Below are 23,029 nucleotides of genomic sequence, written 5' to 3' on the forward strand. Positions count from 1 at the left end.
GCCAGGTGGCAACCCTAACCAAGAGATATCTCCAAGAGCATGTGGTGATGTTTGCTGACGCACATGCATATAGTGAGCTTATCTCCCATTATACTCATTATGCACATGTTTATGAGGTAGAACCAGAAGCCATGATACCTTCATAATGAGTAATCTGGAGTACTCCCTCTTATGTGTATGCATATGCCCCAAAAGGGCCCCCCACAGTGCTGTGGTTAAGCACGGACAAGGAGCATTTTTAATGAAAAAAAACTATTGTTTCCCCTTACTGGAGTGCAGGCTTTATTAGCCTGCTCCTTTAGTCATACCTCCCAACATTTTAGAAATAAAAAGAGGGACAAAAAATGTGCAGAATTTGTTTTGACCATGCCCATTTTTGGCCACACCCCCAATTACCATTTTCCTTTTACAACATTTGGCAGTTTATGAAATTTTGAACATATTTCTGTTTTTTCCCCCAGTTATTACAGTTTTGCTAATGAAGGTGAATTGCCCTTTAAGCTGCAAATCTAACTTCTCCCAAGGGAATTCTCTAAATTGTTACAATTACTTATTTGCTTATCTCAAAGTTATTACAAAAGTATCTTATCTGCACCTGTGGCTGTTCTGGGCTCACTGCCAATGGCCAACTAAGTTAGAAACATTGTAGCTCTTTTTAGCTGTTCAGTGCAGAGAAAAATGGGACTTTCCAATACCAACACGGGAATGCGGGTTGAGCTGTCAAAAGCGGGACTGTCCCGCTGAAAACAGGACAATTGGGAGGTATGCTTTAGCGGGGGAAGCAATTTTTCTTTGATAGGTGCCCTTTAAGATCACAATAGCCTTTGATGTTATGCTTGCTCAAGCATAATTCTTTGTTCTTTTCTATGATAAAAAAGATCCTTTGCTATCTGTCTATAATGTCTTTTATTGTACTTGTAATCTGTAATTGTGTCCCATTGTAAAAACCTTTTCTCCATAGGAAAGCACCCCAACCTTAACAGTCTCTCCTCATTTTGTGAATGACCTTTTTTATGCAAGGCAGTACTGTATTTGCTTAAAGGGACACAGCCATAGTTTTTATTGTGTAGTTTTTATATTTAAATTACACTGTTGACATAATTCACTTTACCATATGCAATTTTATTCCTAAACAAACAAGTATTTTTTAGTTGTAATATTGGTGTGCAGGCAGCCATCTCAGGTCATTTTGCCTGATCTTGTGCCTTAAAAGTATACTGTCATGAGAAAACACATCAGTTAATAGTGCTGCTCCAGCAGAATTCTGCACTGAAATCCATTTTTCAAAAGAGCAAACAGATTTTTTTATATTTAATTTTGAAGTCTGACATGGGGTTAGACATATTGTCAGTTTCCCAGCTGCCCCAAGTCATGTGGCTTGTGCTCTGATAAATATCATCCCCCTTCCCTTTCCCTTCCAGCAGCCCATTAGCAGAACAACACTAAATAACAGCTGCCTGGTAGATCTAAGAACAGCACTCTGTAATAAAATCCAGGTCCCACTGAGACACATTCAGTTACATTGAGTAGAAGAAACAACAGCCTGCCAGAAAGCAGTTCCATCCTAAAAGTGCTGGCTCTTTCTGAAAGCACATGAGCAGGCAAAATGACCTGAGATGGCTGCCTACACACCAATATTACAACTAAAACAAAATACACTTGCTGGTTCAGGAATTACATTTTATATTGAAGAGTGAATTATTTAAAGTGTAAACAGTGCCAACAACTTCATGATGGAACTGCGTTCAGTTAAAGGGCCAGTAACTTAAAAAATCTTTTTGAAAAATTTGTTTGTACAAAGAAAAAAAAACACAGTCACATTTAACTTTAAATTTGCAAAGTCTTTATTAAGAAATAACTTGGCGATACCTAACTTGGTGATCCATCGTGCAGCGCTCAATTTCTCCTCCCTGGCTATATCCTATAGAATGCAGGGAGGAGAAATCGAGCGCTGCATGATGGATCATCGCTATGTCACCTTTTCTTTTCTGTTTTTTACATTATGTACAAACAAATTTTCGCAGTGGGATTTTTTGTTTGCATTTTGTGTGCATTTGCAAGAAGACAACAGAGGTTACTACTTTTCCCTCTGATATTTACTTTAGTCAGTGGAGAGTTAGATCATAGTTACCATTGTGTCCATAGACGCACAGATATCGTACGAAACAAATTTTCGTACAATAGTCTGTTCATGTATGGTGGCAAAAGAGCGGCCGATATCGGCAGAAGACTTGGATATTGGTCGGCTCGTCGATCGGGCTGAACGGATAATTTTGATCGGGTGCCTTTGAAGGAACCCAAACATCGGCCATTGTTAGTGCTGAATCGTCAGATACAGGTAGAATTCTATTGTTTCTAAATGTATATCTGACGATTCAGCTCTACACGTGTGTATTGAAACAAACAATCTTTCTTGGAAACATCTTTTCCAAGAAAGATCATAACAGTTACATCTATGGACAATTATAAGTTATAACAATAGGTTGTAGCAATCTGGATATCAGATTTTACCCTAGCTGCTTTCCTAATAGTTGAAACCACACTGTCCCCTGAGAAATGTAAAATTGAGGTTCTACTGTAACTCCTCTGCTGGATTTTTTTTATTAGGGGTTAGTTCCCTTTAAGGAGATGTATGATCATTTTTACAACTATGGGGTGGACTTTACAGATACTTGGAAAGTTTACCACTGTGTGTTTAGTAGAATTCGGATTCGGCCAAATCCTTGTGCCTTGCTGAACCGAATTTGCATATGTAAATTAGGGTTGGGTAGGGAAATCACATGACTGCCACAAAAGATTTTTTCCCACTTTTTCCTTTCCTGACCCTAATATGCATATGCAAATTAGGACTCTGAACGGTATTCGGCCGAATCTTTCACCAAGGATTTGGCTGAATCCCAAATAGTGGATTCAGTGCATCCCTACTTCTATTATATGCTTCTTATTGCATTTCTTGCAATAACACAAAGCAAAGTTTTTGAATGGAATGACTATTTAGTAGGGATGCACTGAATCCAGGATTTGGCCAAATCCTTCTGTCCTGCTGAACCGAATCCTAATTTTGCATATGCAAATTAGGGGCAGGGAGGGAAATCACGTGACTTTTTGTCACAAAACAAGGAAGTAAAAAATGTTTTCCCCTTCCCACCTCTTATTTGCATTAGGAGTGGGAACGGGATTTGGCCGAATCTTTCGCAAAGGATTCGTCTGAATCCAAAATAGTGGATTCGGTACATCCCTACTATTTAGTACTTAATTTTCCTGAATGCCCAGAAACCTTCCTTTTGAGATTTTCATCTTGCTCTTATATTGAAAAGCGTGGTGTTTGTCAAGATAGTTCCCTAAGCCAGTGCATTTTTCAGTGAAGATCTGCGGTAAACAATTGCAATTACTGGGGGATGTCTAACAATTGTCCCCCCCCCATCGATTAAATCTCTTAATGAAAGTGTGTTATAAAAATTATTTGGTCAAACAGTGTTATAAACATTTGGTCAAAGTTTTACATCAACAAGTAAAACAAACCAACGCCATTTTTTTTTTAAACTTTTATTCTGCCTTGGAATAAAAACCTTTTACTCCGAAAGAAATACAATGCTGTTTATTATACAGATACAAAAAGGAAAAATCTCAAATTTGTCCAGACTCCAAGAAACTCCAACTTTTACTAGAACAGCAGTGATATTTACAATACACTTTTTCCTTTCAATTTAAATAGGCCTAACATTTTTTTTTTTTAACACGGTATAGTTATACAAAAGAAAAGTCATGTGTTAAAGCACTCAAGCTGTTCCAGAATCATGATTTTCACCTCACCAAAAAAGCATTACCATGCAGAAATGGTCACCAAGTCTCAAGTCAAGGCAGCCTTTAAAGTAGATATTAAAACATTTTCATAGTGCTATGGAAGTTGTAAGACTATTTAGATTTTTCTGATCACTAAAGTAGCGGAGTTGAATTCAAGCCTACAGAACATTCCTTATTTGCAAGGATACAATTACTGGAACCTGCAGTATTTCCGGTCTTATTTTCTACACACATTTGAGGTTGCCAACACAACGGTGATCAGCAAGCGACCCATCTTAATGACAATGAAAAGGAATGCTTTGTGCACACAGTAAACTCCCATTTCACTGTTAATACAGAGTGAAATAAACAGAACACACCACACAAGTAAGGGATAAAACTGCCAGCAGTAGCCTACAACAGAAAATGGCTCTTTAAACTACTCTAAAATGCTTCTAACGCAAACAAGCATAGCCTTTAATGCTGTTATTTTAAAGCTGATTTTCAGCTGTTGTCAGTAGTCGACGGCTTTGGACTCCCACTAGATGAAGTGCATCAGAAAAAAGATGGAAGCTTCTGTAGGAAGCCTCGACTTATAGTAAGAGACCATTACAAGTCAATAGTTTTATCTTTTTGGGAAAAGGTGCAGAATACAAGCAAAGGCTGCGGCAGTGAAATCATTTAAACAACCAAGAAACTTGATCAAATGTCCCATTGTGGATTACCTCCAGCCTGAACGTTGCTTATAGGCCTGCTAAGATCTGGTCTGAGGTAAACAACAAACAAACATTGTAAAATACATTTGTCTCTTGTACAAATAGAACCCATTGTGGCAAAGCCTGCTTCATACAATAAAATCAAAGCCGATTCCGTGCCACAGAGTATGCGAGACCAACAGTATTAATTACAGAATGACCACTGCCTCAAGCATAAATGGAAGCATTTGCAAAGCCCCTTTGTATCTTCCTGTGTGGATTACAGGACAGCCCCATGGAACTACTTCCTCTAGGGTCAATACACGTATCAATGGGCAGGGCAAGAAAAACGACATGGAGGGAAGATAACCTATCGGTTGAGACAATAAAACAGAGCCATCCATTACAACTAGAAAGCATTTGGGGCTACATATATAAATGCATTTAAAGAAATGTATCTGTACATGTGGTTTGAAAAAAAAAAAATCCCAATGTTTCAATCATAAACGGATCTTCCTCAGGAAAAAAAGTGTTAAACAAACCCTTACCCCCAATGAAATTGAACCAAAATGAGGCTAAGTTAACACAATAATACCTAAAAAAAAAAAACTTGCAATACAAGCCCAACCCATAGTCATGGGAAAAGATGTTTTTTTCAAAACGCATCAGTTAATAGTGCTGCTCCAGCAGAATTCTGCACTGAAATCCATTTCTCAAAAGCACAGTTTTTTTCATATTCAATTTTGAAATCTGACATGGGGCTAGATATATTGTTAGTTGCCCCCAGTCATGTGACTTGTACTCTGATAAACACCAGTCACTCTTTACTGCAAGTTGGAGTGATATCACCCCCTCCCCCGTAGCCTTACAACAGAACAATGGGAAGGTAACCAGATAGCAGCTCACTGGTAGATCTAAGAATAACACTCAATAGTAAAAACCAAGTCCCACTGAGACTGATTCAGTTACATTAAGTAGGAGAAAAAACAGCCTGCCAGAAAGTAATTCCATCCTAAAGTGCAGGCACAAGTCACATGACCAGGGGCAGCTGGAAAATATGTCTAGCCCCATATCAGATTTCAAAATTAAATATAAAAAATTCTGTTTGTTCTTTTGAGAAACGGATTTCAGTGCAGAATTTTGCTGGAGCAGCACTATTAACTGATGCATTTTGGAAAAACATGTTTTCCCATGACAGTATCCCTTTAAATTCTATGGTAAAGTATTAGAATAACTTGTTTTAGCACCATTTTACTGGGTGGAGGGTTTTGAGTGCTTGTTCAATCCACACTTTTGTTTTGTTTCCGGAGGAAGATCAGTTTGTGATTGAAACACTGAAAATGTTTCTATGGAATAAATCAATTTGGACAGTTCCTGTAGAGTGCGGTGCTGTGTTCTTGTACATTTTGCTTCACCTAGACCCAAGTGATAGATACATACACAAAAGCACTTAACTCATCAGGTCTTTACAGGTGAAACTTTATTGAAAAGTGTGGTTTGGGTCCATCGGAAGTGCTTTTCTGTTATGTTTCTCCTGTTACTTGCACTGGTTTAGAAGAGTGCTCCCATTATACATAAACACACACATAGTAGCTTGGAAAACCAGCCAATAAAGTTGTCCTACCTTTGGCAACCCACACCTGGCCTGACCCACCTATGCAGTGTTGGCATGGTAACATCAATGCATTGGAAAGGGCTAGTGAGGTCATGTCACAAACAGAATGATTCTCATCCTAAACCCACTCACCGTCAGCAACACTTTGAAGTAAACTTTTACAATAAGTGAATGTAAAACAGATGAGGGTGCTATGCTAAGCATTTTTATAATTTACATTTATTTTGTTTTTATTCCAAGATATTAAGGGATACATGTGCTTTTAATATGAATGAATTTTGTTCCAACAGCGCCACCTGCTGGTCAGTTTCTGACCAGTCTGACACCAAGTAGTCAAGGAAGTTGTCAGGAGAAAGAAAGAGGCTGCTCGGATGTTCTTCTGTTTAGGAAAGACGATAAAGGTTTCTAATTTTTTTCCTAACCAGAAGAACATCAATGGTGCTGTTGGAACAAAATGCATTCATAGTAACAGCACATGTATCCCTTAATATCTGTTAATATCTTGGACTAAAAACAAAAAAAAAAATTAATATTCATTATAATAGTGCTTAGAATTGCCCCCTCGTCAGTTTTACATTCACTTATATTAAAGGTTTACTTATCCTTTAAATGCTTATCATTTTGCATTACTGAAGCCAGTAGAACTTGCACTGTGCATGAACATCTCTAGCTACTTTGTTACTCTGTGCCATTTTCATCTACAGATACAAAAGGCTACACGTGCGTCACCTAGCAAACATGGAAGTGCTGTCAGGAAGTCCCTAATCATCAAGTTAACAATGGGGATAAGGGCAGCGTCCGACAGGGAGATTATTATATGATTATTTATGAGCAACTGCAGGCGACAAACCCCCAAGAAAATGCTTCTCCATTTGAAATCAATGGTGTTATAACAAACATGTAGCTAAATTGTGACTTAGATAATTGCAGACGACAAATCTCCGTCGGCCACTGCCCTAAAGATAAAATCTGTCATGAACCCCAGTGGAGCGGCGCATGCTCACTTACCCACCCTGCATTAAGCAGCGATATTTGCTGGATTGAAAACCAAAGAGAAGAACTAAATGGCAGAAGGCAATGCATTTCTATAAACCCAAGTGAAGCGGGTCTACGATAAGAAAACCCCATTCAAAACAGAATCTGAATGGTTAATGCTACTTACTTACTAAGTTTTAACAAACAGTGCATTGAACATGTTCACAACAGAACCAGTTAACCTCTGTGAAAGTAAAACATCTTTGGATATCCCTTTTTTAGGGTCTGGCCACACTGTCAAGATTCAGGGAGATTAGTCGCCAGGTGACATCTCCAATTCTTCGTGGCTAGTAATATCCCCGATCTGCCTTCCGCCGGGCTAAAATGAAATCGCCTAGGGGCAGGCACTTGGAGCGCTTCGTTTTCCGCGCCTCACAAGGAAAATTCGGTCGACTTCGGAAAACAAAGAGTTCCGAATGCCTGCCCCCCCCAGGCGATTTTCATTTTAGCCGGCGGTAGGCAGATTGGGGAGATTAGTTGCCGCAAAGAAGAGGAGATTTGTCACCTGGCAACTAATCTCCCAGAATAGTAAATGAATACACAAATGCCACTGGTTTTGTTTTCGAGAATAAATTTAACCCCTCTAAAGCAGATGCCCACATAAAACTACAATTGCAGGAGGCATTAAAGCAGTTTAACAGGTGGCAATCTATGCCATCACCATTTCCTTAAGGCTAACTAGACAAACTTTTTGTAGGCTATACTATCCAAATAGAGGCAACTTCAATAGAAGATTTAGCAATACAATTATGTAATATAGCTGCATCTTTCAAAATGTCAAGAATTTCAATTAAAGTCAAAGGTTGTTTCAGGAATGGTAGGGAGAAAAGCTGTACTTGAATTTTTGAGACAGTCCAACGTTACATCTGTCTTTTGAGGATCACAAAGATTGATGTGTGATATGCAAGTTTCTGTTTAGAAAGACTGAAGTCAACTTTTTGACATAAGCTCATTCTGCTGAAAAAAAAAGGGCACAACACTATCTGAAGAGGCAAAAATAAATGTACAGATATTAATGATTGCTCCAAATGAGAAGAACCATTACAGTCTGTCTCTGATTTACCAGGACCATTACCCCATTCTCTCTTAGTCTGGCAGTCATGTCATTTAACCCCTCCCTCACCTTATTCCAGTCTCTTGAAGTGGATCTGCTTTTCCAGAGAATCACCACGGAAAGCATAGGAACTTAAGTGCCATAGAAAAAGGTAACGAAATGAATGGCCAGTGGCCTAAGAGTGTCGGGGAAATCATCCCGGTGAGCTAAAATCACTATAATTGTTCAATCGGATGAAATATTTTTTTTTTCTTGTGCCAGTTCAGATAGTGTGGACGCACCTTTTAAATCGAATACTTTGTTCAATGGTAATAATACCAGGCATCTGAATGTTACCTTATGAATCCATTAGATAAGATGTGCTGACTACAAAATTTATTTTTACAGCTATACAAACTCTCCATGTTTCTTTGGCAGTGGGAATATAAAGGAACTTTACAACTATAAAAAAAACGTCCTTTACCTCAGAAACTCTAGCATGTAGCTGCAACGCTGCTCAAATTACCATCCTCTTCCAACACCTATTGCTGCTTTAAACATAAAAAAAGCCAGTGCAACAGCTGGTTGCTCGTTGGGCAGCATAAAGCCGTTTTTGGATATTGCACAGTACTGACAGCTTTCTGAATATATTTATATATGTATAGAGATGAAAAATCCTCAGGGTTGGAAGAAGAAAAAAACAAAACACATTGCAAAGTACTGCTTATTTGTATTTTGTTCAGCTATACATAGCAAAAATCAGTTTTCTAATTCAGAAAATTAATTCTACTATCTCAAATTTTTTTTTATCTTCAAAGATGGACTTTTTTCAAAAATGAAAAAAAAAAAGAAAAGAAAATAGATACAGAACAAACTGAGCAACGCCCCATTCTACAACCCTTTAGTGTTACAGGGATCCATTGTGCAGAAGTAACAAATGAACAGAAGGACCCTGAAACTTTCTCGGAGTAAAACCCCCAGTGCTGGTGACAAAATGTACAGCAAGATAAATGTCATTCTTCACAAGACTGAAAACAAGTTCTATGGACCGCAAAGGATTACAAAATCCACGTTGACACTCCTTCATCCTTCACTAGGCTGCCACTTTGTTGTCTTTCTGAAACAAAGAGGGGAAAAAAAAAAAAGTTAGGAAATGACCAACACAATCATCAAAAGTTATGGACCCTTACAGGCTTTCATTGGCCAGTCCCAAGCCTGACAAGGCAGATCACATTTGCATCCATGATTGGTACTATATGGTATGACTGGTGACCCAATAATACAGGAAGGGGGGTTGGAAGAGAAAGAAATGTTGAACACGTATGGGATATGTGGGGCCTCTTGTGTAGTCATATTCTACAACCGATTCTATGCACTATGCCGTTTTTGGCCATCATCAATATTATTAAAGCTAGTATTTAAACTTGTGCCAGTGACTGCTTCCAAAGTTTTGTCTTTACTGGTTCTGACTCATAAAAAGTGTAGCAGAAGCTGGCTGATTAAAAACCCTAGATAAGAAATATATATATAAAAAAAAAAAAAAAAAAAAAAGACTTCTGCTACATTGTTTCAGGAGACAAAAACAGAGAACAGAAAGGAGGATGAATAGATTGCAAATACAGTTAGAATCAACTTTTAAACACAAGAATACACAAGAGTCATGAATATCATGTCAATCTTATCCTTATAAAAACTGTGAGGTCATTGGTTATAAGCAGTGCGGAGTGATAGAATTTGTCACACGACTCACTGAAACTTGTAAATTATGCAAATAATGTACCCCCTGTTATAAAACACGAGAATATTAGAAGTTAATATGATAGAAGTCACTATGGAGTCCCATGACATTATTTGAGCACTCTCCCTTCAGCCTCATGCCTTTGGTCATTGAACTCCTAGGTGACTTAATATTTCTATATTTTTACAACGGGGGGTACATTATTTACCATAAATTGGAAGTTTGCTTAGTATTACATTTATTGTGAAATGCAGTTTTTGGGTGGTATACAGGGCTCATATGCTGAACCATCCACTCAAAGTGGCCAAACACATACGGAAGTGAGAATTGGAAGGTGTTCAGTCAGGAGGATGTTGTCAGCATGTTCTAATCCCTCACCTCCCCCCCTTGATGGTTGGACTTCGGCAGAATACATTTAACCCTGTAAGTGCCATTATTAAATTTCTTGCCTATGTCTGATGTAGATGTATTTTTCTGCTTAAGGTAACCTCAAATGGACAAGAGTTGACTCATAAAACCTGCCTGGTTTTGGAGCTGTTGAGGTCCCACCACACCAATCAACATGTTTCACCTTTAAATTGAATCTTTAAAACAGACAAATATTGTATGCTAATAAAAAAAAAACACAAAACTTACCCTGTATTCATAGTCTGCAAATTCCCTACCACCTCTGCCTCCTCTGAAACCACCACGGAAACCCCGAGCAGGTCCAAAGCCACCACCTCCTGGTGCACCTCTCCTCTCTCCGCCACGGCCTCTGCCTCCACGGAAGCCCATACCCCCACCTCTCCCTCGGAAACCACCACGCCCTCTGTTTGAACGGAGTGGAAGGCCGAATGTTTCAACATTAATTCTCCTTTCTTCTGCCCAGGTCTGTCTTCTATCCCTACAGGGTGGAAGATATTTAGCAACATAACTAAAAACCCACAAACAGTTATTCAAGAGAGGATAGGTTTGCTTGATAACAGAAAAATCACTATGTAAGCTATATCTTATGATGTATAATTCATGTATACATGGATATCTTATCTTGCTTGGTGTAGATGTATAAAATACTGGGGTGGTGTACATGTACAACCATTTTTTATAGAAAATACATACAAATACAAATTCAAAATGGCCAAATAGGACTACAAAGCATACCTATTGTCATCACAGGAGATGTTATCAAAGAAAGATTTGGTTTTATCATAGTAGCAAACTCCACCAGCCAAGACCTCCTCCTCCTCTACATTGCCTTCACTGTTCTGTGTGTCAACCACAGAATCAGTTTTATCCTCTCCATTTACTGGCTTTTCGGGTTTATCATCTGGAAAAACAAATTTTTTCTCAAGCAAGGAAACCAACCAACTATATTGTTATGTAAAGCGAGAGAAAAAGGCAAATCAATTAAATGAAAAAAAAATAAATAATGAAGACTGCAATGCAGAAACTGGTGCTCTGTGCAAGACCTTTAAGCAATAACACATTCTAACTGACATGAACAGTCTATTATTGCCCACACATAACCCCCTTATTGTGCATAGCTGATAATGAAAATTCCTGCTATTGAGATATAAATGGGTGTGCTAGACCACAGTGGAATAGGACAGTTACATATAAATCTGTGCTCCAATTTCCCTTTAAATGTAAAGAAAGGTAAAATCACCTTGGAAAGTCTAGAAGTTCTAGTTACCTTTTATTTTCAGTTTATTATGAAATTCTCTGTCAATTTCCTCTTTGTTAAACTGTGCATTAGCACTTTCAAAGTCAAAATCTTTTTCAAATTTCATAGGTCCGTCTCTTCTAACTCCAAATCTTCCACGACCACCTCGATTTCCACCCCGACCTCTCCTGGGCTGAAGAGCACTTAAAACTGTTAAAAAAGTGCCAAGTATAAAACGTTTAGTAAAATTGGCATTACAGAAGAGTAGTAGGTCTGCAACTGAATGCCTCATTTTATATACAGATTTCCCTCTCCCCTTTTAATGACTACTCTGGAGAGGGCTTACTCGACCACATACACATGGTAGAAATGCTAACTACTGTATATACAAACTGAAGAACAGTCATCCTGTGGCTACAGCTATAGTAGACCAAATTCCCTGAAACCTATGCACTCATCATGCTGTATAAAGCACCTCAAGGGAAAACAAAAAACAAACACCTTGTGTCCAGGTTAATCCTGGAATAGCATCTGTTCCATACTTCCTAAAGACACTAGATAAAACTGAACAGAGTGCCTTGTGTTGCATCTTAATTAAGGAATGTGACTTAAAGGAGAAGGAAAGGTAATAAAATAGTGCCCATTCATTGTTATGGTCTCCCAAACTGCCATAAGAGATATAAAAAGATATGTCCTGAGATGCAGAAGATATGGAAAAACCTTTAAGAATGTGGTTTCATCTTGGTTTGTGTATACATTACTTCTCTCTGTTAGATGCAAACACTATTTCTACTAGGGATGCACAGAATCCAAAATTCTGCCTTTTTCAGCAGGATTCGGATTTGGCCGAATCCAAGTGCCTGACCAAACTGAATAAAAAATATCACATCAAAAATTTAGCTGCTCACATGGTTCTCTTTCCTCCTCCTTTCCCTAATTTACATATGCAAATTAGGGTTCGGAGTTGGTTCCGTTTTCGTCTGAATAAAATAGTGGATTCGGTGCATCCCTAATTTCTACTCCTCCCAATAACCTCAGGCAGACTGTGAACCTAGCATCTCCTAGGCAATGAGGCTACGCTTCCTCTACTGCATGGGAGGCAAACGAGCTGGACCTTATTGTTTTAGTGATGGCATGCATGTGATAACTGAAGCAAATATAAACCCCACATTAAACAGAAAACATGCGCAGGGCTTGAGCAGAACTTTTTTATTTGAGAGTTTATCTTTGATTTTTAATAAGATAACACGAGGAAAGAGGAAAAGGAGAAGGAGGAAATAGGCTTGGGATAATGCAGGTGGCAATATCAAAAATCGAAGCTGGGGAAGTGTACCACCTCTAAAGAACAGAGGTGAAACATTTTAAATATTCTTAAAACTAAAACACACAGCATGAAACAGGTGACCATTCATATTATGTGAAGTTGTGTAACTTTCCTTATCTCTTAAAGGTACAAACTAAACAGCAATCAGTATACATTGCAATATACGTACTCCATATCAGCCTTAATTCTCACACACAAGGGAAGGGATTTTTTTAAAATGAAATAACCTTATAATTTAAAAGTGTGTCAAGAATGCATTTATATAATAGAATATACCTGGTTGTCTCTTGCTCGGGTCATTTTTATCGTTTTTGAGCTGATCAATGTCTGGTCTCTGCATTTTGTGTAGTTCACCTTTAAAACAACAAACCATATATAAAGCAGTGCTGGCAACTGTACTTGTTTTCATATTAATAGAGAAGGTTAGTTACCTTTCCTTTGTTCGGGACTCTCAGCTGTCTTTTGGATGGAGGATGGCACAGGTCTGGAAAGAACCGGGCTTCTTCTGCCTACAGTAGCTGTGGATGGGGCGTGAGGAGCTGCTGCAGTCTGCACAGCTTGTTCAATGTTTGGGCTCTTTCTTAAGGAATCTAACGGGGAACTGGATTGACCTGTAGGGTGCAGATAAATATTTTGCATGCTTTAAATATGTTATCATTACAGTTATAGCTTTAATCGATCTTTGAAAGATGTATGTTACAGAATACAAAAAAAAAAAAAAACAAACTGATTGTGATTGATTCAAACATTTGATTGTCTACTAAAATCAACCCAAGGTAAGAAACCTTTCCAAAAGTAGTAGTCGTTTTGCAGAAATGTACCTATGTCTTTCATTACAGAACATTTAAAAGCATATATAAAGAGCTCTTCTATGTAGAGTGCAGATTATGGCCCTGTTTGGCTGATCATGCCCACATTAAGTTATGCAAATATCGCGGTGTATTTGTTATGCCCTTAAGCAACAGGGCTGTCTTAAGGCCCAATACACGGGCCGATATAAAAGCTGTCGACAGATCGAGTCGGCAGCTTTTATATCGGCCCGTGTATGGGGCCTTAAGACAGCCCTGTTGCTTAAGGGCATAACAAATACACCGCGATATTGTATAAAGAAGCACCCCAATCAAGCAATAATGTTTAATGAGCCACGTTATTTATGTAAAAGATCTCTGAAAACATTTTAGGGTACACCCCTTTATTAAGGGCAATTGGTAAAAAATGTCAGCCTGCACATTTCTGGATCCTTCATAAAAGCCCATTACTTGCGGTGATCCAGCTTAATCGTGGCATTTTCCCCACAATTTAGCCAGATTGCTGTGAGTGATGCATTTTACTTGTACTAATCTAAAGGTTAGGCAAGAGGAATAAATGTTCAATAGATCTGAAGTAGCACAAATTAACAGAGGGCAACAAATCTCCTTGTGTGCCAGTATCATCATGCTGCAAGATAAGACCGTAAAACTTTCAGAAAAGCTTAAACAGTAACATCAAAACATGAAAGTGTTTTATAGTAATACAAATTTAAATTGGCTAAAATAAGCTGCACTCCAGTTCTGGGAAGGGATTATTTCTTAAAGGAGACATGTGAAAAACAAGAATGTGCCAGTGCATTAAACGCTTCGATATAGAAGGAATTTGCATTAAAAAGTTATGTTTCTGGTTACTATTGAAAATTTCTGCAAAAACCCTACTAGTCCCACCTATCTGTTCCACTTCCTGATGCCTCTATTCCTAGGCTGTGCAGGGGAGCCGGTGGCACTCAGTTCTGTAGGATAGGAATCAATCAGTGGCTAGACCTGATAGGGAACTAAAGTCTGTCTTTGCTTGTGTAAATACAGGGCTGTGATTGGCTGTCCCCTCCTACTGTTCCTCTAGCACAGTTAAGACATGCCCACCCCTCATTTGGAACACAGACAGGGACCAGAGAAGATCTATTGGAAGTTCAAATAAAGGGGCTCATTTTGAAGACAATATTAACTTACAGCCAAACTTTAAACCAGCACCATATAGTATACTTTATTGCCTACAAAATTAGGGGTGTTACATTTATCCAACATGTCTCCTGAGAGTGCTTTGCCCCACCAAAATTGGCATCAACCGATTCTACATCACATGCATAATGGGTGAGGTTGGGCACTTGCTTATTAATCGCATCACAGAGGTGATGGTGCAACAGATATGATAAAGTTACTGTAGTAACCAGAATAGTTAAAGGACAATCTCAAGAGACTAAACTAACCTTGGGATGACTGCGTTTTTAAAGTTCTTGCCTCCTGTGTGAAAGAGGTTCCAACAGCGCTGCTTGGTGGCAGAGATGTGCTGCTTGTTGTTTCAGCTCCAAAAGATGTCAGAGAGCTACCTGCTTTAAGACAGTCAATATCAGTATAATGCACAGGGCCATTTAAGTCTAAACAAAATTCAGAGGGTCTGTTAAAGCAGACACAAACCTTCAAAATTCTAAAAGTTTCCATTTTACAATTATGACCAGAACATTTATTATGCAAATGGCACACAAGGAACTTTTACCACTAAGGTATCTCAGCCAGCACTGAAAGACAACGGGAAGCAGTGGTTTCAGGCATTTAATAGAAACTGCCCGACATTGCTGGTACAGGTGGTTATCAGTCTGCAAATATAGTCAGGATAGTTTTATTGATGTCAGAGGAAGCAGCACAGGCTTTTTCACGGACAGCTGATTTATGCTGGCAGAGAAACCAAGCCATATGCAATTATGCTTAATTTGACAGAGCTATCATAGAATCTAGAGACAAATATCCAAAACCCAATGCACCTACTTTAATAACATATTACTGGTATATATTTATTCCTTAACAAAGATAGTGGCAAAATCACTTCTTTTGCAAATGCATGCCCCCGCCAAAAGGTGGACATCCCATTTAAAGTCTGACTGAGAGCAAGGATTTGGCCAGGTCCCATTAGAATTCTGCACTAGTTGGAGAACATTTCCCCCATGCTTTAGTTAATAATCCAAGACATCAATTAAGACATCTAATCCTTGCCGGCCTTCATGCTGCGCACCCTTTCACTTGGTAACATTTCAGCTCACAACAAGACTGAAGCTAATCAAGACACACAAAAGCAAACTCACCAACACCAACGGCACCAAACTGCGGCCCCACAAGAGGACCCGTGTTAAACTGACTGTATGCAGGCATTCTGCCAAATGGTCCATAAGAGCTCACAGACTGGAACGAGGAAGCGGAGGAGGACCCTAATGAAGACTGCAAAGAAAACTGTGCATCAAAACAACGACCATCATAACACCACTTAAAATTATATGATATAAATATGCCTCAAAGCCAACAGTGCAGTCACTGCACAAATGGCATGAATAGAAGGTGGTGTGTGAAAAAAATCAGAACGATTAACTGGAGCTGTGGTTTAACCTACAAGAGATAGTAGTAGTTAAGTAATTAAATAACCTCTTACTGGATGTTAAATTGCATTATATATTATAATAATATATATTGTATAATAAAATATATATTAAAAATAAAATATGTATACAGGTATGGGATCCGTTATCCGGAAACCCGTTATCCAGAAGGCTGTCTCCCATAGGCTCTATTATAATAAATTAATCCAAAATATTAAAAAATTATTTCCCTTTTCTCTGTAATAATAAAATAGTACCTTGTACTTGATCCAAACCAAAATATAATTAATCCTTATTGGAAGCAAAACCAGCCTATTGGGTTTATTTAATGTTTACACGATTTTCTAGTAGATTCGTTATTCGGAAACCCCCAGGTCCTGAGCATTCTGGATAACAGGTCCCATACCTGTACTATAAAATTGTGATGGCCTATGGAACTTGGATTGTAAGAAATATTCCATACATAAAATGAGGATATTCTATGTCCGGATGTCCATGAGCTACATATAAAAAAAAAAACAAAACAAAAAACACTTGGTATGAGGCCTTTTTCCGTTTATACTGTATCTGGCAACAGTGCGCTCTTGTACCCATAAGATGTTCAGTACTACAAGTATTTAATTTAGATCAAAGCATGAGATGGCTGACTCCTCTTTAACTACTTTTAGTTCTTCATCTTGGAAATGTATAAACCAGATACCTGTACAATGGCAGGGTCCTGAGGCAGAGAACACTGAGGTTTGGGTGGCTCACAGACGGTCAGATCTTTAATATCACTTCCTCTGAAAATAATATATTCAAATATTTCATCCCGGGGAGGTATGGGTCGGTCAGTCGGCCTGTCCTCTGTTCCAAAGGATCGTACTAATACAAAGAACAAAACCAGAAAATGCATTTCAGTTGTTTAGTTAAATCATTTTCAATAATGTATTTTATATATATATATTATATATATTCCACCCAAAGACAATTTGCCATAGAGGAAAGAATAATCTTTCCCGACTCAAAGAGAGAACAGTCCTGGAATCAACTTAGGGGTTGATCGCCTTAAATATAACTTTTCATTTATTTTTTTTAGTTATTGAGCTTCTTATTCAGCAGCTCTCCAGTTTGCAATTTCAGCAATCTGGTTGCTAGGGTCCAAATTAGGTTTGGTTAGGTTCTGGGGAAACAGAGTGGTGTGGTTTGGAAGGGTTGCCAGCAGTCATAGCTCAAATACAGTGTTTCGTACTGAAATGCTTCAAACCCATTTATCTATGGTTCCTTCATGCTTAGATGTCTAATTACAGCTGGTTAATCACCAGTCTTTACATCAGCACAGACTTGTGTAGATGAGATTGTTCTAACAAAGAGGGTAAACCTTTAGGGCAGAGACACACGTGAAGATTGGGGGAAGATTTAGTCATCTGGCGACAAATCACCTCTTCTTCGGGCGACTAATCTCCCCGAACTGCCTTTCCGCCGGGCTAGAATCTAAATAGACAGCGGGATGGCACTTGGAGTGCTTTGTTTTCCAAAGTTGCCTCACAAGGAAACTTCGGGCGAGTTCAGAAAACAAAGCGATCAGAGTGCCATCCCACCATCGATTTGGATTCTAGCCGGCGGGAAGGTCGTTCAGGGAGATTAGTCGCCAGAAGAAGAAGTGCTTTGTCGCTGGGTGAATAATCTCCCGAATCTCCATGTGCGCCTCTGCCCTTATTCTTCTTTGCAGGTACGTACTATATCCTATTTAAAAAGAAAAAAGAAGAATGGATAAAACCCCTCTTGAATGGCATAACTATAGAAGTTTGCCATGTTGAGTGAACAGTTGCTTTCACGTGTTGCACTTGTACAAAGACTTGCAGAGTGTATAGGCTTCATGACACCGCTTGTTGGCCACAGCAAAAATTCAGTTTTTCATGCAAATATCTGCACCAAGGGGGACACCATGCCTGTCAATGGAGCAACACACAGTGCATTCGCTGCTCTGCACTTTCATACAACACACAGGTGGGAGAGAAGTGGACCATGCCTCCTTCCACCTCCCATTCTTTTATACATGAAATTGCAGATAGCACAAGCACAAACTAAAAATTCTCTGGTGATTGTTTTTTTGCGGCTCAAAATAATTCAGAAAGAGTGAATGGCAGGAAATTAAAGGTGGCTGAAGTAAGTTGGGCAGTAAAGTTCCACGTGTCGGCTCAAAATGTTGATGAAACATAAACAATAGATTTCAGATAAGCTCTGTTCACTGTGGTCTGAAGACTTTGTTACAATGATTGATGGAATCTTTGCCATAAAGTATGACAGAACCAATCCCTTTCCTCCAAAAGCAGCAGTATTTCAGGGTCATGTTATTTGCTACAGGAAGCAATCTTTTAAAGCAAACATCTTATGCGCTACTTAAGGTTACTGCAGCTGGACAAACAGTCTAAAAGATTAACCCTCGTGTATAATAAAAGGCATTATTGTCACGCATCATCCTTCTCCATCAGTGGAAATGTGCAGATGCCACCCCATGTGTGTAGCAAAGAAGCATAAATAGGATCTGCCTGTTACAGGTGGAAAATGCATTTGTCTACTGGTGAAGAAATACTCTGTGATATTGGCCTTGGATTTCCTAGAAAAAGCACAAAAGATACTTATTTTTCTACTTTTAAGTAATTTCCCAAAAAGCTACTGTTTTTTGTTTTTGTAAGTAAGAGACATGTGTCACAGTTTACTTGCAGACAATGCAACCAGCAGCATCTCGAGATACTCAAACCTTTGTGAAGCCACTTTTGCATTGAAGTTATATACCATTCTAACAGTCACACCACATGAAAAAACAACAGCACCTGTCATTTCAGCAGGAACAGCCTACTTCAGTGCGGTCTCACTGGCAGCCCGCGACCCCCCTGCCTTGTGTGGCCCCCCGACATGAAAGTCTGCCTGCTATGACTGTTTACCTTGTGTAAGATTTAATAGGCATCAGTACAGAGATTAACTGGTCCCTGCATTGTTTACACCTCAAATTCAGAATATAAAATCCTGTATTGTTCACACATGTAATCCCCCTGCATTGTTCACATATGTAACACCTCTTATTGTTTACACCGCTAAAGGCTAGGACTACACGGCCGACATTGATGCGATCCGACGCTGGGCAACAAAACGCACACGTCAAATCGGATGTGACAGAAACAAGGTAAGTAAATATAACGTCGGATAGTGTCGCAACGGTGATCCGATGCAACTGTCAGATGCAGACGCAGCTTGCAGCATTTGCATCCGACAGCCGTGTTGGATCACTGTTGCGACACGATTGCGACTTAGCTTGTTCCGGTTGCATCCGACTTGATGCGTACGTTTAGTCGGCCATGTAGTCCTAGCCAAAGCCCTCAGAGCCAGACAAACTGCCCAATTGTTCACCTGCTCACACCTCAAATGAAGGGACACCAGCATCATGTCACTGTAGTGGACCTGATAGGCTTCCCTGTCTCCTACTGTATTCTGCCTGCCCTATGCACCGTTCATTGATCGGCTCTGTGTGCGCTATACTCTGCCAGCCCTCAGATCCCTGTATGTGTCATACTCTGCCTGCCCTATGCTCCCTGTGTGTGCCATACTGCCTGCCCCATTTGCATGTCATACTCTACCTGCTCTATGCGCCGTGTGTGCTATACTCTGCCTACCCTATGCTCCCTGTGTGTGTCATACTCTGCCTGCCCTATGCTCCCTGTGTGTGCTATACTCTGCCTACCCTATGCTCCCTGGGTGTGCCATACTCTGCCTACCCTTTCCTGCCTGTGGGACATGAGCCTGGTAAGGGTTTGTTAGCATTTGGAAATTGTGTTTAGGGGCCCCTAAGATGTAATTATGTGCAGGGGGTGTGGTATTATCCACAGTGGAGGAGGAGGCATTTGGATGTATGGGTATTTAATATGATTTACATTTTTTCACATGAGTGATAAGCGAGACCCCCTGCAGTGAACACCAAGCATGTTTTGTTTTGGTGTGCTAGCAGCATTAATGTGGACACGAGCTTAAAAGTTTTTGTGGTAACATGGGTGTCGTGTAAAGTGGGTGTGGTTAAAAAACTGGAAGTGGTCAACACTGGCTTCCATTATCCACACTCCACCACATCGGCCAGAAAAATTCTGTCCCTCAGTACTACAGCAGTTGGACAGCACTGGCCTACTTATAATGCTCTCTGCTATACACAGGCAGATTTAGCTGCCAATTCATCTCCTCCAGTCCAAATCTTCAGCTTATCTGCCAGTGTATGGGCCTTCAGACCTTCCTCCCCAACTTATTTGTGGCCATATAGATCAGGCAGTTTTGATTTTACCCTCCAATCAAGGACCGCAGTGGCTAGTTGATGCGGTCCTGGTCTAGTCGGCGCCTATTCCCATTTCTGGAATCGGATAGTTTGACCCTAGAGTAGACGATCACAGTCTATCTGATCTAGAATGGCAGCTAAAGACAAGACAGCAACTGGAAGAGAAATGGTGGAGGGCTTTGTGGAGAAAATAGCTTGAAGTTTATAACTTGTATAAAAAGTACTAGACCTGTGGACTTCTACTTATATTTAATATGGTCACATAATTACTCTGTGATGTCTAGTATCCTTTTAAATTACAGTAGGGGGCACATTTACCAAGTATATAAAGATATGAAAAAGTCAACATTTCAGTCCCAGCATAGACAAACGTTTTGATTTGCCTTGAGGAAGTTTTGAAACGGTTTAAGTACAAGGGCACACAGATCATTAGCATTGCTACTCTCAGATTGACTTTTTTTCCTGCAGGTAGAGGGAAGCGCATCAGCTCTCTTCCACATCTGTGTGACGCGTTGAAAAAGTACAGATACCACCTGACTGCAGGTACAAGGGAGTGGAGATCGACTTGAAAATGTCTGCTTTTGCTGAATCAGGTGGAAGCTGTACTTTTTCAATGCAGAAACAGAGATGCGGAAGAAAACAGATACGCTTCTCTCTGCGTGTGCCCTTGCCCTTAAGTTATTTGTAAATGTAATTTAAATCAGTGTTTTTTCTATCCTGTTGGATCTGATATTGTTGCAAAAAAAACAGCTGTCAAGTATTCTTCAAAGGGGTGTTAACCAGCTGGCTTCTGCTACAATGTTTAAATAGTTAGATTCATCAGGACAGAGAATAGCAAGGGATAAAAATTACATTTACAAATAAGTATAAATATAAGAATAGGCCATAAATTGAAACTTGTCAGGCTAATGTCATGCGCAAGTAGATACATTTAGTCTGTCACTGCAAATACAGAGCAGATTTCTGAACGCAGAAATGCTCATGTGGATTGATATGTGGTATTTCTCCCCAGGCAGAGAAGACATGATACTATATATACCCATCTGAAACAAAGGTAAAGCTAGGACATTCAAGATCTGTTCTGTCCAAATGGTGAACCAGGAGCTCCTCCGCAGATTTCGATTTCTCTGCATCACTTTTTACCCCCCCCCCCCCAAAAAAAAACCTTTGCATAGAAGTTAGGCAAGCCTGCTCTTGTTGTTTACATATAATTGTCAGTATGTTACATCAGCTTAGGTCAATCAGTACATACTACTAGATAACGGACTCTACGTCTACACTTTTAAGATGACCAAGCTTGCCAAAGAGCAGGTGTTTGCCCAATATGCCCACCTTGATATCGGTCTGATCCAATGAAACAATTAGTATGTGCCTGATCAGGTCTGACCAATTTTCAGTCAGATACTGGTCTGGCAGGCAAGTCAGACGGCCCCATACACAGACCAATAAACGACCAACTCAGCCTGGAAGAACGAAATCGGCAGCTTTTATTGGCCCGTGTATGGTTACCTTTATAGAAAACATCAGCAGGCCACAGCAGAGGGTCGTAAGTTTGATTCCATCTTGGGCCCTGTCTTCTGTGCGACTTTCCTTAGAACTCCAGATTCTCCTCACTATACAGATACGTATAGGCAGGTGAATTGGCATGTAATAAATCTCTCCCTACGGTCTGTAGCCTTAGGACATAAGCAACACTAGGACAAGGATTTGTAGGAGCAATGTAAATCACTGTGGGATATGCTGGTGGATTATATACAGGACAACGTGTATTATCAGACAGCCCAGGACAACAAATACAATCACAGTGAAGGTACCGCCTGTATAAAGTATCTTGGAGCTTGTTTAGCTAGAAGTGCGTCTGTTCGGGCTCATAAAGGTACAAGTAGCAAGTAACAGCCAAATGACAAGTATTATGAAAACATGAACATTTCGTTCACGGTTCCACAAGAGCATATCCCTACAGCTTCCACTGTACCAGGCAAATACTGGGCCCACAGCTTGATGGTGCGGAGACAAAAGAGAGAGCCGGCAACACTGTAACCACAGGCCTCCCACATCAGCCAGCCGCTTCCAACTCTATGGTTGTGTCAGCCCAACAGGGCCTTCGTCACCGTATAAGCCAGGGGCTTTCTGTAGCCAACAAAGCGCTAAACCTCCGCCTTGCGCCCACAAGCAGCGACGGACTGCTGGTGACGTAAGCAAAATACAATCCAATGATGTCCAACGGGGCACAGTATCCTCATCTGACTGACGCTCTTTACCTTTGGCGAGAGCTACGGTAGAGTTTTCGGTGTCGATAGTATATAGGATGCCTTCATAACGGATTTCAGCCTTTGAGATCAGGCTGATCTTGCTACCGATGTACGGAGTACCCCCGCTCATTGTGTCTCCCAGATGGATGCGGATTGCGGGAAACCCGAGTCCTCCTTTCGTAGTACTATTCCCGTCTGCGTTCACAGGTTCGAAA

The 23,029-nt window shown here is 39.8% G+C and overlaps 1 protein-coding gene across 1 annotated transcript; it reads right to left on the reverse strand.

The window, feature by feature from the left end:
- Positions 1 to 8,871: 8,871 nt before the first annotated feature.
- lsm14a.L (LSM14A mRNA processing body assembly factor L homeolog) lies at positions 8,872 to 23,013 on the reverse strand (the record flags this gene model as incomplete). Its single annotated transcript, NM_001094038.1, is given in 10 exon segments — positions 8,872 to 9,278; positions 10,536 to 10,785; positions 11,043 to 11,208; positions 11,575 to 11,754; positions 13,145 to 13,222; positions 13,300 to 13,479; positions 15,105 to 15,224; positions 15,975 to 16,107; positions 16,963 to 17,126; positions 22,824 to 23,013. Coding segments are annotated over 10 exon segments (1,416 nt in total). The 3' UTR covers positions 8,872 to 9,254.
- Between the last annotated feature and the right edge of the window lie 16 nt (positions 23,014 to 23,029).

The sequence above is a fragment of the Xenopus laevis genome, chromosome 4L, assembly GCF_017654675.1.
Source record: "Xenopus laevis strain J_2021 chromosome 4L, Xenopus_laevis_v10.1, whole genome shotgun sequence".
NCBI lineage: Eukaryota > Metazoa > Chordata > Amphibia > Anura > Pipidae > Xenopus > Xenopus laevis.